Raw genomic sequence first — 12314 nt, 5'->3', positions numbered from 1 at the left:
TAATGTTGTGAAACTTGTTCTTAACCAACTTTAGATTTCCATCTCTCTACTTTCCCTTGGTGGAAAAGAATTGCTTCTAAGAATAAGAAGTAATAAAGCCTTTTTTATTTATTCTCTGGGAACACTATTTCCACTGCAATAAAAAACAAGGAAGAAGGGTAAATCTTCATTTAAAATGTTACACCTGTCAGGTTGATCATACAATTTAGATATCAACAAATAATACTTACCAATACATACATCGATCTTTCCTTTAATAGCAGCTTCATGCAGAGGGGTATAGTTCCAGTTATCCCTGGCATTTGGATCAGCTCCTTGGCACAGTAACAGACTCACAACCTCAGCATGGCCAAAAGAACAGGCATTATGAAGCGGGATGAGACCGCCATCATCACGAGCATGGACATTAGCACCCATCTGCAGTAAGTGTTCTACCACATCCTTCCTTCCAAAACCTAAAACGGAAGAGGGAAAATATTTTATACAGTAAGTCAATTTTGTAAAAAGAACCATTAGAATTCCTTTAACAATATCAAAAAATATGAACAACTGAAGTACTGTGTTCTATAGCAAAAGGTAAAAAAAAAAAAAAAAGTTGCCATTCAAATGGATTCTCTCATCTCACAGAACTTAGAACTAAGAAAGCTCTTCCCTTAATTTGCGCGGTTCCTTCAAAAAAACATTTCTTCAACATCTATTATGTGCTGGGCAACTGTGCTAGAAATGTAAAATGAATGAGGCAAGATTCCTGTCCAAGGCATTCACTTTCCCCTCATGCTTCACAAGACAAAATCATATGTATAAAATCCATCTCTATGTTTTAATAAAGGTTATTTAAATACCAATGACAACCAAATCTAAGACAAATCACAACACTCAACATTACACTAGGGCAATTGGAGAAGAACACATGGAAACCAGAAATGTGCGGTGATAGTTTGGTTACAAGATATTTGAAAAGGAAAAAATAAAGATAATGCCATAGTATCTATCCTTGGGACTGGTAGCCAAACTAAGTGAATGGGTAGTTGGGTGAAACAATTCAAGCTTGGATTTACTGAGTTGGGGAAATTTTATGACAAACAAGTGAGAGTGCAGGCATTTGGAAATACAGAGCCAGAACACTGGTGAAAAGTATCACAATTTTCAGACAGAAAAATGGTGGGGGGTTGTCGGAAGAGCTAGAAAAAAATCTAAAGCACTGTAAGGACTAGGCAAGCACTGAGAAAGGTAAGGAAAAGCAAGAAAACACACCATTATGGAAGTCAAAGGGCAACAACACTATGCAAAGTCCAGCGTGATGAGCATTTAGTGAGATCAATGGCGAATGGAAAAGAACAGTCATTTTGACAATTTGAAAGTCATTATAGTACTGTGATGAAATTACAAGCTACATTGCAATGGGTTGAAAAAAACAAAAGGAAACTGCAAATATTAGCATTTTTATCTTCACCAGCTTAATACTTTCATTTATGATCCTTTCTTTCCTACTTTAAATTTAACTAGAACTTAACTGGCTAGGTATCACTACCTCCGTGCTATTACTTACCATGCAATGTTGTTAGAAAATGACATCTGAAATAAAACTGAAAAGCAATAAGGGTCATATCTTCCTTTATTTTTTTATTTTATTTTTTTTAAATATAATGATGTATTTTTTAATTTATTTATTTATTTATGGCTGTGTTGGGTCTTCGTTCCTCTGCGAGGGCTTTCCCTAGTTGCGGCAAGCGGGGGCCACCCTTCATCGCGGTGCGCGGGCCTCTCACTGTTGCGGCCTCTCCCGTTGCGGAGCACAGGCTCCAGACGCACAGGCTCAGTAGTCGTGGCTCACGGGCCTAGCCGCTCTGCGGCATGTGGAATCTTCCCAGACCAGGGCTCGAACCCATGTCCCCTGCACTGGCAAGCAGACTCTCAACCACTGCGCCACCAGGGAAGCCCTCTTCCTTTATTTTATGCATATATAAACTAAATAAATGAGAACTATGTGGAAAATAGAAGGAAAAAAAAAAGGTTAATTTCAACGTTATGTCCTCCACACTATCTTTAGAAATCCACTCATTCCAGGAAAGCAGGCTCTAAGAAAAAGTCTTCAAAGTAAAAGATATGTTTCCACAGATATTTATCGGAATTAGGTTTCCATAGAAAATATCCTTCAAATTAAGTTGAAAATTTTGGGTGAAAAGAAGTCAATTTCATATTAGTAATTGGAACACCAAAAGTATAGGGTACATGCTAATGTAACTATCACCATCTTGCTGTTTCTTTAATATCTGCCAAACTTTACAGATATTACATTCTGTTTAATTCTCTGACTTCAATGTGCTTCCTGCCTCTCCTATCACAGCCCTACTCTCCCACTGGGCCATAGGTGCTTTCTTTACCCATGAAGATTTAGTGATTTTCCTGCTTTACAGATCTGAGTAAAGCCTGAGTGCAAACTCACCCTAATCAGTGCATTAACAATGTTTGAGAACTAATTTCTTTTCTTCACTAATAAATAAAGATAAAATAAGATACTTCTTAACGTATCAATTGGCACTTTAAAAGATATACGTTATGACTTTGAAGCAAAATAGCAAAGAGTGTGTTTACTTTTCACTAAAACTTTTAGATCTAAAATATGAAATAAAACAAAACAGAACAAAAATGCTTGGTATCAGCAAGAAAGTGGTGAAATGGAACTGTGCTCACATACTGATAATGTGAATAAAAACTGGTATGACATTTTAGAAAAAAATGTAGCACTATCGTGAATAGCCTTAAACAAATATACTCTCTGACTCAACAATACCTCTTTTCAAACTTTATCATTTAAAAAAAGATTCATATGTGAACAACTATTTTGCATCAAGGATATTTATCATAATATATTAGAGTGATGTGGCCACAAGCTAAGGAATGCTGGCATCCACCAGGAATAGTCAAGGAACAGATTCTCCTAGAGCCTGGGAGGGAGCACAGAGCTGCCAACACCTAGATTTTGGCCCAGTGATACTGATTGTGGATTGACAGCCTCCAGAACTGTGAGAGAAAAGACTTTCTTTTAAAGCCATAGAGTTTGTGGTAATTTGATACAGCAGCCACAGGAAACTTATACAGGTAGTTTAGAACAAATTATTCCTAAAGTCTGTTTTGTTTTAAAAGTGTTAGAATCATACAATTTGCTTTGTAAAGTGGAGGGAAAGTAAGGGATAAATATTTCCATGCAATAGTTTGGCTACCCCTATTGTATGTTTTTTCTTTCTTTTAAAATAGAAGTGAAGGAAATTAAATATTACAAATCCAACGTTACCTATGGGAGGGAACAAACAGTATTATATTAACTTATTTTGCAGAGAACTAAATTTTGCTGTGTTATTTTAAGTAATTTTATGGCCAACTTCTTTTGCAGGTACTTGTAGACCATATTTAGCTACATCTAAACAAATTGGAAAATGGTGAGAATAAACATAAAGAGAGTCATCTTCAGAGTAGTTTTTGGAGTTCTATGCTCATTCCCTGAATCTTTGGTGGCAAGGAAATTCTTCATTTGGTGCTATGTTGGGGCTCGTGAATCCTTATGAAGTGGTCTTGTGGAGTCATGTGGAGGAATGTGAATGCATTTGGTCCCAGATATAATTGTAGATAGAAGTCATACACCTGGATATGCCACTTTTAACAGTTTCACTAGAATTTTGTGTTATGATAGGAACTTGCAGGCACATTAATGTTGGTATACAAATGTAACATGTATTTCCCCCTCCTTTTAGATTTACTTGTATGTGTAATACGGGATCTAAAAGTACTGTATTAAAACAGTATAAATTGAATGCTTACTAAAAAAAAATACTTATCATAACATTATTTATAGAAAATCACGGAAATTAGATGCCCAACAATAAAGACTCTGTTAAGTGAATGATGAAATGATGGTTTTTGATATAATACCATCCTGTATTAAAAGGATGCTAGAACACTGTGAAGGTACTTAATGTCACTGAGTCATACACCTTAAAATGGCTAAAATGGTATTTTATTTTTAAATTGCTTAAAATAAACAAAATTTTAACATTTTAAAATTCATATATTTTACCACAATGAAAAAAATCACCAAAAAAGGTATAGACCATACACACACACACACACACACACACACACAACAGGATATTATAGAAAATTCAACAACATAGATTTTTTTTTTTAGATCAATCGGTCTTTTAGATTAAAAATATATAAAACAAAATATAGGAGAAAAAATATATATACGTATTTGATACATAGATGGGTAGAAAAAAATCACTAAAAAAATCACTAATCACTAAAAATCACTAAATCACTAAGTAGTAGAAGTATGGAATTTTTTTCTTTTTGATTATCTGTTTTCTTAATTATTATATAAAAACATAATTTTGTATAAAATATATGTGGGTGTACACATAGAAGTTCATAAAAGAAGGTAGAGGTGAACAGTCAAAATCAGTAAAGATACATTTTATGTGGCAATTATGAAGTCAACTCTTCTAATTTGATTTTGTATTAAAATACATTATTAAATCAGAGGTTTTGTTATCTATGAAACAAATAAGTCTCCTATTTAAAGTACTGTAATTTAGAAAACCATACATAAAAAGTTTATCAAAACATATACTCTACCTGTACTGTTAAGTACAAGTCATAATTGGTCATTCACCATTCTATCCATGTTGAATGCATATGCATTATTTTTCACACATAAAGAGAATTCATTATCTCTGATGGTTATATAAGGCCTTTGTTTCATAACCAAGGTTTGTAGTCATAATTATCTCTATAATTGATTTGTTTATTTGGGTCTAAAGAACCAAAGTAAAAATAATAATTAGGGTCAGTTCAAAGAACTACATAGAATTTGAAGTAATGTATCAGTAACTAACTCAAAGAAACAGTCCCTAAGTGAAAGCATTACAGACATACTGCAGACAAGATTTTCAGCGTCCCAGTTCATCAAGCTAGCACACATTTAAAAAAGTTAAGTCACAGTTTTTAAAAGGAATGTTGCTACATATATATATATATGGTTCAGTATTATGAAGTACAAAAGGAAAACCAATGAACCATCTCCCTCTGATCCAAAGGTTGTTAAAAATTAAGACAGAGTAATACTCTGATTTTTACCAACAAAACAGTATGTGCTATAATACTTCCAATCTGAGAGTTGTACAACAGGTATAATTTAGCTTTTACAGAAAAATTCTTTTTGCTTAAAGTACATGCCCTATTCTTGACAACAATAAAAATAACAATAATAATGCTAAGTAGCTAACATTTAGTAAGCTCTTATGTGTGTCAAGAAGTATGCCAAATGCTTGACAAGCATTAACTCCTGTGATAACACCCTGTGAGAGATACCATTACCCTCGTTTTACTGTTGAAGAATTCTTTCCCTCAGTCCTGATATGCGTGAACTGTACTTCCAAACACACATCTCAAATCTGCCTACTCCCCAGTGCCACCAGCTTGGTTTCAAGTTCCACAATCTCTTGTCTAGACTTCAGTACGTAACCTTCTGTTTGTCTCTCTACTGTCACAGCTGCTGCCCGACAATTCATCCTTAACAGAGTAAACAGAGTGATCTTTTCAAGGCACATATCAGATTAGGTCATTTCCCTACTTAAAATCCTGCAATGGATTCCAATAACACACATAAAATATTACTAAAATCTCCTTATGACCTAACAAGGCTCTATGTGAGCTGGCCACTCTCACCTCTCCCATCTCATTGAGCTTTACTAACCCTGTCTTCCACTTTTTGTTCCCTGGATATGACAAACTTATTTCAGTCTAGAGGACTTTGCACTTGCTGTGTGCTCTGCCTGAAGACCTTGGACCCAGATCTTCACATGCCTAGCTCCTTCTGTCATCCAATTCTCAGCCAAAAGATAACAACTAGGAGAGACTTTGACTGACTACTCAATTTCAATTCACCCACGCACGCACACACATTCTTCCATCATTGTTTTCAACATGAGTTCTTTACATATTTTGGATATTAACCTCTTACCAGAAATATCATTTGCAAATATTTTCTTTCATTCAGTAGTTTGCCTTTTCATTTTGTTGATGGTTTCCTTTGCCATGAAGAGGCTTTTTAGTTTGATGTAGTCCCACTTGTTTATTTTTGCTTTTGTTGCTTTTGCTTTTGTTGCTTTTGCTTTTGCTTTTTGTCAGAGTCAAAAAATCATCACTAAGGCTTATGTCAAGGAGATTACCACCTATGTTTTCTTCTAGGAGTTTTATGGTTTCAGGTCTTACATTCAGGTCTTTAATCCATTTTGAGTTAATTTTTGTGTATGGTGTAAGACAGTGGTCCAGTTTCATTCTTTTCCATGTAGCTGTCCAATTTTCCCAATGCCATTTATTGAAGAGACTGTCCTTTCCTCATTATATTTTATTGGCTCCTGTCATAAATTAATTGACCATATATGCATGGGTTTATTTCTGGGCTCTCTATTCTGTCCATTGATCTATGTGTCTGTTTTTATGCCAATACCATACTGTTTTAATTACTTTACCTTTGTAATGTAGTTTGAAATCGGGGCGTGTGATGCCTTCAGCTTTGTTCTTCTTTCTCAAGACTGCTTTGGCTATTTGGAGTCTTTTGTGTGATTCCATACAAATTTGAGAATTGTTTGTTCTATTTCTGTGAAAAATACCATTGGAATTTTTATAGGGGTTGCATGTAATCTATATATTGCTTTGAACAGTATAGACATTCTAACAACTTTAATTCTTTCAATCCATGAGCACAGAATACCTTTCCATTTATTTGTCTTCTTCAGTTTCTTTCATTAATGTCTTACAGTTTTCAATATATAGGTCTTTCACCTCCTTGGTTAAATTTATTCCTAGGTATTTTATTCTTTTTGATACAATTGTAAATCAGATTGTTTTCCTACTTTCTCTTTCTGATAGTTCATTATTAGTGCAAAGAAAGGCTACAGATTTTTATGTATTGATTTTATATCCTGCAACTTTATTGAATTTTCTTATTCTAAAGCTTTTTGATGGAGCCTTTAGGATTTTCTATATATAATATGCCATCTGCAAATTGTGACAATTTTACTTCTTCCTTTTTAATTTGGATGCCTTCTAGTTCTTTTTCTTGTCTAACTGCTCTGGCTAGGACTCCTAATGTTATGTTGAATAAAAGTGGCAAGAGCAGACATCCTTGTATTGTTCCTGATCTTAAAGGAAAAGCTTTCATCTTTTCACCATTGAGTATGATGTTAGCTGTGGGCTTGTCATATATGGCCTCTATTATGTTGAGTTATGTTCCCTCTATACCCACTTTGTTGACTATTTATCATAAATGGATTTGAGGGCTTCCTTGGTGGCGCAGTGGTTGAGAATCTGCCTGCCAATGCAGGGCACACGGGTTCGAGCCCTGGTCTGGGAAGATCCCACATGCCGTGGAGCAACTAGGCCCGTGAGCCACAACTACTGAGCCTGCGCGTCTGGAGCCTGTGCTCCGCAACAAGAGAGGCCGCGATAGTGAGAGGCCCGCGCACCGCGATGAAGAGTGGCCCCCGCTTGCGGCAACTAGAGAAAGCCCTCGCACAGAAACGAAGACCCAACACAGCCAAAAATAAAAAATATATAAAATAAATAAATTAAAAAAAAGATTACTATTTAAAAAAAAATAAAAAAATAAATGGATTTGAATTTTGTCAAATGCTTTTTCTAATTATCCCCTTTTCTTGCTGGCAAACAGAAACTCAATTTTGCTCAGGAATTGGACAGACAATATATGCTAAGAGAAGGCAATCCTTTCCCCAGTCCAGGGAGTGACTCCTGATTCCTCTAAGCCAGAAAGGTGATTTTATTCCCCTCTGTCAGTGACTGGCAATGAGACAGAAGGGAAAATCTAGAAACTTCTGAAAAGATTTTTCTCCCCATTAAGAGAAGGTGTATGAAGGAAGAGGGTCCCTTTCTCTTCTCTCCTTTCCTCTCTATTTTTAGAAAATTTCTCATAAAAGGTGGTGACATCTGGAGCCACTGAAACCATGATGAGAAGGTCAAGAGAATTATGAAAATAATGGCATAGATCCTTCCTATGCTCATAAGGTACTGGACCAACTCTTGAACTTCCTACCTCGAGACTTGTCAAGCAGGAAATAAATGTCCTTAGGCTTTAAGTTTCTGTTAGTTGAGTTCTGGAATATCTATAGCTGAATCCATGCAAATTGATACAAACATCTGTTCATATATTTACTGACAATTCAAGTTTCATCTGTCAGCTATCAGACAGATATCTTGGCCCAATTTTTCATTTGTCTTTTTTTTATTGTTTTGTAGGAGTTCTTTATATATTCTGAACACCAATCTTGTGTTGGTTATATGCATTATAAATATATTCTCTGTGTTTATGGCTTGTCTTTAAACGTTGTTTACATTGTGTCTGATTTCATACAAGTTTTAAACTTAAACAATCTTTCCCTACATACATAGGAAGCATGGTTTGTGCTTCCTATGTGATCTTTAAAGTATCTTTCCTATTCACATACTTTCCTACATTTTCTTTTAGATTACTTTTATAATCTTGCTTCTCACATTTAGATCTTGTAAGTATGGTGTGAGTTAAAGATCTAATTTTATTTTTTTCCATATCTTTTCTCTTCCATCAGTTTGTTTGTTCAATAGTTTAACTTCAAAATAAGCCTAGACATTGAGTAGGGCAATGTCAATCCACTCTGCTCCTCTTAAAAAATTATCTTGGCTATTACTGTTTTTTGATGTTCAATATAAATATCTTCAAGTTCCATGAGAAGCCTGTTGGAAATTGGTTTTTTTTAAAGCTTACTGATTAGAATTAATTCTGGAAAGTTGAAAATTTTAAATACTGAGTCTTCTAATCCATGTGTATGATATACCTCTCCTTCAATTGAGGTCTCCTATGTTCTTCTATTTTGTGTTTTTCTCCATTAATACCCTATGCATATCTGTCAAGGATTATTGGGTATTTTAAGGTTTTCATTGCTTTGGGGATGGAAGGGGCAGTGGTGCACTAGGAAAGGTCAGTAAAACCAGATCACGCAGAACCTCTGAGTCATAAGTAACAGAGTCTGAATTTGAGCAGGGCAAGCAAGTAGCAATAAAAAGTTCACACTGATGAATTGTTCTTCCCCAACCAAACTAAGTAATAGGAACCTCTTTTGTAAATTTCAGCACATTCTTTCCCCTAAGCAGTAGGAGAAACAATTACATTATTTCACATACTCAAAGAAATTTTAAAATATACTATGTGGAAAGCATTGTGCTGGCACTGGAGGAAAACCTAAATTCATAACACATTACCTAAACCCAATATACACAACAATTTTCTTATTCTAATGTTAGAGTTTCAATTAAAACCACTCAAAAACGTTTCAATATCAAATGTAAGGTCACTGGTATCTATTCACTAGGTCTGAGTTTATAGAGACAGTAATTTGTTTCAGTTGTGTTCAGCATTTTAAACTGCTTAAACTTAAAGCTTCAAAGGATCAATCTTGGGCAATATTAAATCTTGTAAATAACAACAATGCATTCTAAAATTTAATAAAAGGAGAAAAACCTAAAGTGTTTGGAGTATTAAAAAGTGATGTTTTTATTTACAGTAGCAAAGTCATAGCTTAAAGACTCTTTCGACCTAACTGGACTGTCAGCAAAGCCACAAGCACTGTATATCATTTGAACTGCTAAATTCATCGACTTACACTTATAAAAGAGAAAATTTATACTGCAGCTCTTACATTTACTTATTTATAATTTTTTTCCTTAAGTGCAAAAAAATTATACTCAAAAGACTGAAGTAACAATAAAATAAGTTTGGGACTGTCTAGAAAAATAACTCATGAACTTTATGTATATATATATAAAAATATATATATATAAATATATATATATATAAATAATATCTATTTTCCTGACACAGAAGAAATAACGGAAAGTAAGTTGGGGAAGATAAAAAGGTACTTGGTGACAGATGAGATGTGTTCACTGTTCTCTCAAAAAACATTAGGAAAAACCTGAACCTAAAATATCAGAATAACCTGGTTACTTTCTTAAGCATACCAATCCACCTCCACCCCCGTAAAAACATTTAAAAAAAAAAAAAAAACCTTAACAATGACAATAAAATTACTTTCAATGAAACAAAATTCAGCCATGACACATTTATGCAATAGCTGTTAGGTTCCTAAAGTAACTTTTCTTTCCCAGCTAACAAAGTCATCATTCACCAATTTAATACCAGTAGTTCCAGATATCCGTGAGCATCTCTAAAGGTTCATTAAACACAGTAACTTATAATTGTACTGAAGTAAAAATTAATAAATGATGTTGGGAAAACTGGACAGCTACATGCAAAAGAATCAAACTGAACTACTTTCTCACACTATATACAAAAATAAATTCGAAATGGTTAAACACTTAAATGTAAGACCTGAAACCATAAAGCTTCTAGAAGAAAACACAGGCAGTACACTCTCTGACATCAGTCTTAGCAATAGGGATATGTCTCCTCAGGGAAGAGAAACAGAAGCAAAAGTAAACAAATGAGACTACATCAGACTACAAATTTTTGCACAATGAAGGGAACTATCAACAAAATGAAAAGGCCACCTACTGAATGGGAGAAGATATTTGCAAATGATGTATCTGATAAGGGGTTAATATCTAAAATATACAAAAAACTCATACAACTCAACATTAAAAAAACAAACAACCCAATTTTTAAAATGGGCAGAGGACCTGAACAGACATTTTTCCAAAGAAGACATACAGATGGCCAAGAAACACATTAAAAGTTGTTCAACATCCCTATTCATCAGGAAAATGCAAATCAAAACCACTATGGGGCTTCCCTGGTGGTGCAGTGGTTGAGAGTCTGCCTGCCAATGCAGGGGACACGGGTTCAAGCCCTGGTCTGGGAGGATCCCACAGGCCACGGAGCAACTGGGCCCGTGAGCCACAACTGCTGAGCCTGCGCGTCTGGAGCCTGTGCTCCGCAACAAGAGAGGCCGCCATAGTGAGAGGCCCGCGCACCGTGATGAGGAGTGGCCCCCACTTGCCGCAACTAGAGAAAGCCCTCGTACGGAAACTAAGACCCAACACAGCCAAAAAATTAAAAAATATAAAAATAAAAATTGCAAAATGATTCTATGTTGCATTTAAAAAAAAAAAAAAAAACCACTATGAGCTATTACCTCACACCTGTTGGAATGGCTATTATCAAAAAGACAACAAATAACAAGTGTTAGTGAGGATGTGGAGAAAAGGGAACTGTTCTGCAGTGCTGGTAGGAATGTAAACTGGTGTAGCCAATATGGAAAACAGTATGGAGGTTCCTCAAAAATACTACCATATGATCCAGCAATTCCACTTCTGGGTATTTTTCTGAAGAAAACAAAAACACTAAATCAAAAAGATATATGCACCACTATGTTCACTGCAGCATTATTCACAATAGCCAAGACATGGAAGCAACCTAAGTGTCCATCAACAGATGAATGGATAAAGAAGGTATTATACACACACACACACACACACACACACACACACACACACAGAGGAATATTACTGTGCCATAAGAAAAGAAGAAAACTTTGCCATTTGTGACATGGATGGATGTAGAAAGTATTATGCTAAGTGAAATAAAGTCAGACAGAGAAAGACAAATATCGTTATGATTTCACTTACATGTAATGTAAAAAACAAAACAAATGAACAAATATAACAAAACAGAAACAGAGTCGCAGATACAGAGAAAAAACAGGTGGTTGCCAGAGGAGAAGGGAGTTGGGGGATGAGGGAAATTAAGAGATACAAATTTCCAGGTACAAAATAAATGAATCATAGGGATGAAACGTACATCATAGGGAATACAGTCAATAACAATGTAATATCTTTGTATAGTGACAAATGATAACTGATTATTTTGTAATGTATAGAAATATCGAATCACTATGTTGTGTACCAGGAACTAATATAATGTCATGGGTCAATTGTATTTAAAAAGTAAACAAGGACTTCCCTGGTGGCACAGTGGTTAAGAATCCGCCTGCCAATGCAGGGGACGCGGGTTTGAGCCCTGGTCCGGGAAGATCCCACATGCCGCTGAGCAACTAATAAGCCCATGCTCCACAACTACTAAAGCCCGCGAGCCACAACTACTGAAGCCCGTGCACCTAGAGCCTGTGCTCCGCAACAAGAGAAGCCACCGCAATGAGAAGCCTGCACACCGCAATGAAGAGCAGCCCCCGCTCGCCACAACTAGAGAAAGCCCACGCGCAGCACGAAGATCCAACACAGCC

General features: G+C 35.4%; 1 protein-coding gene across 1 annotated transcript in view; it reads right to left on the bottom strand.

Annotated features, from left to right (window-relative positions):
- Positions 1-12314, bottom strand: part of TNKS (tankyrase) — a 179164-nt gene that overhangs the window by 152406 nt on the left and 14444 nt on the right. Inside the window, exon 2 of the mRNA XM_068531939.1 lies at positions 231-455. Within this exon, the coding sequence (XP_068388040.1) occupies positions 231-455 (225 nt within the window). The remainder of the gene's footprint in view (positions 1-230; positions 456-12314) is intronic.

This window comes from Eschrichtius robustus, chromosome 21 (genome assembly GCF_028021215.1).
Source record: "Eschrichtius robustus isolate mEscRob2 chromosome 21, mEscRob2.pri, whole genome shotgun sequence".
Taxonomy (NCBI): Eukaryota; Metazoa; Chordata; class Mammalia; order Artiodactyla; family Eschrichtiidae; genus Eschrichtius; species Eschrichtius robustus.
This window is presented reverse-complemented; position numbering and strand designations above follow the sequence as displayed.